At 33.9% G+C, this 7,052-nt stretch overlaps 1 protein-coding gene across 1 annotated transcript; it reads right to left on the reverse strand.

Moving 5' to 3' along the window:
• Positions 1-527: 527 nt before the first annotated feature.
• LOC132643634 (uncharacterized) lies at positions 528-5,751 on the reverse strand. Its single transcript, XM_060360110.1, has 6 exons — positions 5,585-5,751; positions 3,301-3,354; positions 3,145-3,214; positions 2,575-2,615; positions 895-954; positions 528-769 (listed from the first exon to the last, which is right to left on the reverse strand). The coding sequence occupies exons 1-6, from the start codon at positions 5,648-5,650 to the stop codon at positions 719-721; spliced, it is 342 nt and encodes a 113-aa protein (XP_060216093.1). The 5' UTR covers positions 5,651-5,751; the 3' UTR covers positions 528-718.
• Between the last annotated feature and the right edge of the window lie 1,301 nt (positions 5,752-7,052).

Below are 7,052 nucleotides of genomic sequence, written 5' to 3' on the forward strand. Positions count from 1 at the left end.
AATAATTTCTCTGATTGATTGGATTATGTCAGTATGTTGACCTACTAGGCTGGAACATCTACTCAGTTGATATTCTCTTCGTGGCAATTGTCCAATCTCAATAACTAATTGTAAAAGGCTCCATTTGAAAATATGCTGATACATCAAGATTTTGTGGCACTGACATTGCCATTTGCCACCAATAAATTGCAGAATGACCCTTTGGGGTTGTTTGGTACACAGATAAGGTGAATATTTCAGGATTAAGTTTGAAATTACTTTTATACTCCATTTGATAGAAGATATAAATTTATCTCCACCTAATCCCGTGTACAAACGACTCTCAAGTGTAGGACAGACAACAGTTGTAGTATTTAATTACTTTTTGTCTTGTGGTAGCACGATTGACACAGACCCTACTCCGTATGTTAATATCCAAAAAGTAAAAGACATAATGAAAAGGACACTTTGTAATTGAACCTGCTTATTACTGTGCCATACAGCGATACTTCTAATGTATCTTCTATGTCATGCATGACATCTGTGCATGTTGATTCACCCTTCTTTAGATTAGACAAAACAAAGCTAATAAGTTTTTTACAGAGTAGCATCATTCCACTAAGATAAACAAAAGACATAACTCCATGTAATAATACATCAAACGTAAAAAAAAATGTAAGTTACACTGTCCAGAACATCAAGTGACTAAAAGTAACAACAGTTTTGATAAAAAAAACCCTCACGAGTTCAGCAAGCTCCGAGCAGCTTCCAAACTCAGTTCTTCATCCACCTAAAAGTCACAAAGGTTTCCGAAGTCGAGTTACAGCAGAAGTTATTAGGTAATTGGCTAACACGAAATAAAAGAAAAACAACTTTTACCAAATCCAACAAAGAGAAAGCAGGAAGTATACTTACAAGTTTCCGGTAAACTTGTCGAAATGCCTTGCAAAATCCTTCTGCTTCTGCGGGATTCATCTGCGTAAAAAGCCAGACCAAACCCTTTGTTAGTCACAGATGAGACCACGTTTACTCTTGTAGTATGCTGAGATATTTTTAGTGGTCAATGAAGGGGGATGAAAACCATGTGCAGTCTAGTGGTCAATCATGTGGAAAGAACACCATGGGAGATCAAGGTTTAATTTTCAGCAAATAGTAAAAAAATAATTTAACAATAAAAAAAATTAGGTGATTTCTTCCATGTGCATAATGCTTGGTGGACAGAGTAATTGGTTACTTGTGCTAGTGGGAGGTAGCGAACTAGCAGGTACCCGTGGAATGGTCAACATACGCAAGCTAACTCAGCCACAACATCACGAAAAAAATTATAGCAGGATGAGATATTGCACACAAACCATCTGATGAAGTTCTGTGCAGGACATTCTCAATAATCTCACCAGGATTAGAATTTTTGTACAGGTGTTTGAATAATCTTCCTCAACAAGATATGGAAAGAAATAAAGAGGCATCAAAATGCTTAATATCGCTTCTGAAATTATCAGTGAACCAGGGAAGAGAAATCCAACATTATCCCCTCTCAGTGAGAACCTTAACCAAGGAGCACTTTAATCACCAGCATATACCATTTTGCTCATGAGATGACTGATTTAAAAAAAGTAGACTCCTTGCTTGGTCATTTAGCAGCTTTTCCCGTTGCTGTTCCGATCTAATCCTCCCTTCTAGTGACTAGTTATGACTTAGACTTAACGTGGTGCAGTTTTATACTTTTAGCTATAATATATCGTTCTTCTAGGTCAGAAGAATTTCCAGGGTGATGGTCATTTGAACTTTGATTTATAATTCTCCTTCTAATGTCTCCAGTAGAGCAGTCCCTGAATGTGCCACCAAATTCTACTGCTTCCAGAAGCACATGCTACCTTGAAAAATGAGCATATTCACACCTCATTCTGCTGTTACTTAAACTTGCATTTTAGTACTTCACCGACTAACCACTCAACTTCCTCTCCAATCTGAAAGTATTGATTTAGGAGTTTGTTTAGTTATCCTCTTTGATCATGATGAACTATTACTACTTATGCACCCAAGGGTATGGCCTAGTGGTAAATGAAGTGGATAGATAACCATGAGGACTCAGGTTCAAATCCGAGCAAAACACAAAAAACACTAGGTGATTTCTTCCTATCTATCCAAGCCTTGGTGGACAGAGTTACCCGATAGTTGTGCTGGTGAGAGTTCGCAGGTACCTCGTGGAATTAGCCGAGCGCACAAGCTGGCCCGCACACCGCCATTACCGAAAAAAGAGTTACTATTTATCACAAATTTGTTGATGATATTTCACCAGGTAAAATCATTAAAACCAGCCAACTGAGAGAATTATGTTATGATGTGTAGACATAAGGAAACACTAAAAGGAGTGAACTCACTCCACCTGCTCGAGCAATTATTGAAGGACCAACAAATTGAGAACAATAAGACTTGTTAATAGCCACCGCGCTGTATAAGGCATGAATTCAAACCAAAGCAAAGTTTTGAATCTACTAGGTTTGGCTGGACAATGTCTGATAGCACATCATTGGGAACTTGTTCATGATGATTCTATGCAAAAATTATATAACAAACGATCATAACAGGAGATACCTTTTTCTCTGCAGCTGCTTTTAGTTTGCCCCAAAATGCTTCTGTAACATGAAAGTGATTCAGTAACTGAGATCTTTCCAAAATGGTGTAAGAGATACAGATCGAGTAATCTCAATATTGCCAAAAAACTTTATTACCATTGATCTTTTATTGGAAACGTCCATTGATACATAATTTCAAAACTCTGATAAAAATAATTTTGAATTTATTTTTGAACAGTAAAAGTTAGCTAGAGTTTGAAACTTAAATTTTCTGACAAGAAGATTGGCTACTGAAACTTTAGGGGGGATTCCAAAAAGAGAAGAAAAAGAAACAAAAGACAAAAAAAAAGTAATTTAAGACTGATATGCAGGATAAGAGAGTTTGAACCAAGACCCTAAAATTAATGCCAGATATTAAATGGCTGTCCCAATCTGAAAATATACACTTCAGAGAAACGAGGGCACCGTTAACAAAATAATAGAGTAGATTGTTTAGTTTTTATGATCTAAGAACAGCAGTATTCTCATGCAGGTTGAATAATTCCAAGTATTTTCCAGAAAAAGAACCACTGATAACGAGATAACATACCGCCATGATCCATTGCTCGAGTATTGGACTCTATACCTCCCGTACTTTGAGCATCTTGCAATTGCTTCACCTGATACAGCTTTTGGTGTTAGAAGAAATAATCAAGATCTGAAAACAAAGCTTCAGACAATTACGTGTTGAAAGTTTATTCCCTACCTCCTCTTTCTGCTTGGACTGAGAAGTTGATTGACTTGACTCATCTAATTCAAGCTGATGGGAAACGAATAAAATGCAAAGGACAGTCAGCAGGTAAGATGATATAAAAAAGAAAGCACTGGGAAACTGAAGAAGAAAAGAACCATCAGAATATTTAATGACTAGCACCAGATTGGATCAATATGACGGGGACGAGAATTCATACTTTTACATCACATATATTTGGAGAGTCTCATATGTGCGCAACCATTTCTATTTTCACCTATCCCCCATTCATCGTAGTAAGAAATTAGATAGGTCGAACATGCTGACGAGTTGGAAATTCAACCATTTCTTCCTCTATTACATCCACACACAAAAAAAAAAAAAGAGAGAGAGAGAGAGAGAGAGTTAAATGGCACCAAACCTCAGCTTTTAGTTCCTCATCACGCTTTGTCCATTTTTGAACCTAATTAAAAGACTAAGGTATTCTAGTTTACAGAAGCATGTAAAAGCATATGATCAAGACAGCAAGCCATGAAATCAGCCCAGAGGATTCATCTGTATTGGATGACATAACTGTTGAAATCCCCAATTATATCACCAAAGGGATATTCCTTTCCAAAGAAAATAGAAGATCAATAGACTAATAGAGCCTTCAGGGCTGGTATGGAGTGGATTTTTGTTGGGATCCGAATACTTAATGAGTATAAAACTGTACATACAGGACACAAAGAATCTAAACGAGGAGAATAACTTTTCATTGTTCAGACCATATAAGTTATTTAGTGAAGTAATTGACCCATGAGCGAAGATTGACATTAATTTAAAGTGATGAATGTAAACCATATTATATTCTAGCACAAAACCAATAGGTGCACATAAATATCCTTTAAACTCCGACATTGGGTTCAAAACTTTACACAAACTTCACAGGCCGTTGAGTTGCTAATACCGCCAGGCCTAGGACTAAAAATTCAGCACATGCTTTGGTCCAAGATACCATAAAACAAGTAGGATCAACCAAACAAACGACAACTACAGCACATTAATCTAAGTCTTGATTAGCAAAAGTAAATCCATATAATGCAAATCTCAAAAATTAAGAAAACACTTTTACTTCATCGTGCAAATTGGTGATAATGGGGAAGGTAAAAATGCTTACTAAGCCCAAATTTCAAGAAAACATCATAAACATGTATCCTACAGTACTAGAAAAATACTTAAAAAACATCCAAAACAACAAGATGGAGCAAGATTGTTCAACAACATCTTGAATCAAGTCAACATATAATAACCATAATCATCCTACTTGAGGACTTGATTAGCACAACCCTAAACAACCACAAAAAATCAAAAAGAAAATAATAATAATAATAATAATAATCAAGTGGGTATTAAGTGAAGAAGATAGCAAATCCGAACCCATCTTTCAAATTTCTTTTATCTCACAGGAAATTTTCAAGAATCCATGATATATTAAAGATTGCATTTTTATAGGTGCATAAAAGAACAAGTTTGTATTGGAAATAGATATTAAAGAACACCCAAAACAACAACTTGAATCAAGTCAACATATAATAATAACCTTAATCACCCTACTTGAGGACTTGATTAGCAAAACCCTAAATAACCCAACAACAACAACAACAACATACCCAGTGAAATCCCACAATGTGGGGTCTGGGGAGGGTAAAGTATACACAGACCTTACCCCTATTTCGGAAGATAGGGAGGCTGTTTCTGAAAGACCCTCGGCTCCCCCTAAATAACCCACCAAAAAAAAAAATCAACAAATTTAATCAAGTGGATATTAAGTATAGATGATTAGCAAAATCAGAAACCATTTTCAATTCATTTTTTCTCAAAGGGAAAATTTCAAGAATCTGTGATCCATTAAAGATTGCATTTTTAACAGATCATAGATTCTTGAAATATTTCCACTTTGGTAATAAAATGCAAGTTAATAACCAAAAAAAAAAAAAGTTGCATTTGTATAGGCACATAAAGAACAAGTCTGTATTGGCAATAGATAATAAAGAACACCCAAAACAACAAGATTGTCCAAACAGCAACTTGAATCAAGTCAACATACAATAACCAAAATCACCCAAGCAAAAAAAATCAAAAAAATTTAATCAAGTGGGTATTAAGTGAAGAAGTTAATAAATCAAAACCCCATTTTCAATTTTCTTTTTTCATCACAGGAAAAATTCAAGAATGTATTAAAGATTGCATATATATATTTATACAGAAGAACAAGTATGTATTGGGAATAATAAGGAGACAGAGGGGGTTGTATTACGTTATAATCGGGAGAGCGAACGGATGGGAAGAGCTCAAGAAGGCGTCTAAATTCTTGTTCCTCCATTTTTCTGATCTCTCCTTCTGCTAAAACCCCACCTTTTTTCTTTTTATTGCTTTGGAGAAAGTGTGTGTTAAATATGCTTGGAATGAAGCGAAAGGCAAGGAAAATAAAGGAAAAGGGGAATACTTGCCTAAACTGATTATCTTTAATTTCTGTGTACCAATTTACTTCGTATCTCATTAATTAAACATTGAAAAGACTAATAAGTTCATTACCAAACCGATAAAGAGTTAAAATCTAAAAAACATATGCATTTAAAATTAATTGAGAAATTTAAATATTTTAAATTTGACGTAAGAATTTCAATCTCTTAATGATAATATAACGCTTGAACTAACAAAGAATTTTATCCAAACTTTTAGTAAAATGGAATCCAATAGCTTTCCCGTGAAGGCTGTCTAAAGTTTAACACTTGATTCTTCTATCTCACTCCAAGTAGCAGTAGGTTGAGGTTCGTCATCAACACTTTTGTTATCACATTCCATTCCGTTCACTTGTGCAATAATCTCTTCATCAGTATAAGTTTCAAGGGCCAAAAGTGTTGCATCAAACTCCATTTAAGTAGTAGCGTCTATTGCTTGATTGGTGTTATGAAATGGGATTTGGGCTATAAGTGATACACACTACCAACATCCTTAGTAAGTTATAATAGGTACTATTGCTGTTATAGAGAGATAATTTTACAAAGAGTGTACCGCTATAATGAATATCACTGCTAGTATAGGTAGAATGCTGTTATACAGAAGTAAAATATAACATGAAAAATCAGTTCTAGAGAAAATCAAATCGTCATAGTGAAATGTTGTTATAACGAATGTCAATTATAAAGAGGTTTGACTCTATTTTATTTTTCAAGAGTCAAACAAGAAAATCTTTGATCATAATGTATTCCTATGCCCTTTAAATTGTTGATTATTGTACTTATATTACTTTTATGTTCTAAATATGTAAAATATTTTTCAAAAAACTTAAAGATTATATGTCCGAATTCACGATCAAAATAAAGAAGTTTGACTCTCAAAATCTGAACTGTATCACATAAATTGGGACATAAGGAATATGTGTCTTAATTTAATTAAACATAAAAGTTTCAAGAAATGAAAAACTTTTGAATTTTGTATTAAATTTAAAAAATGAGTAGTATCAAAACGTTTTTTAGATTTTATATTTTTAAACATGTCATATATAATAATAAAATTAAAAGAGTTACTAAATGTAAAAAAATAATTTTCTTAAATAGATTAAAAAGAAAGTGAAACACATAAATTGGAATACATGAAGTATTTATTTAATAATAATGGTGTCAGTCAGTTTCACACTTGGGTTGTTTTGATGGATACCTTGATTTCTTTTACTTATATATATTCGATATTTCTACTTCCAAAACTTTGATAAATAGAAAAAT

This window comes from Lycium barbarum, chromosome 6 (genome assembly GCF_019175385.1).
Source record: "Lycium barbarum isolate Lr01 chromosome 6, ASM1917538v2, whole genome shotgun sequence".
Taxonomy (NCBI): Eukaryota; Viridiplantae; Streptophyta; class Magnoliopsida; order Solanales; family Solanaceae; genus Lycium; species Lycium barbarum.

Bases quoted from the DNA above. Each gene is read 5' to 3' on its own strand.
- LOC132643634 (XM_060360110.1), bottom strand. From the start codon at position 5,650: ATGGAGGAACAAGAATTTAGACGCCTTCTTGAGCTCTTCCCATCCGTT. The intron at 3,355-5,584 runs GTAATACAACCC...GTTTCCCATCAG, and splicing joins TTCGCTCTCCCGATTATAAC to CTTGAATTAGATGAGTCAAG. The intron at 770-894 runs GTAAGTATACTT...TGTGACTTTTAG, and splicing joins GACAAGTTTACCGGAAACTT to GTGGATGAAGAACTGAGTTT.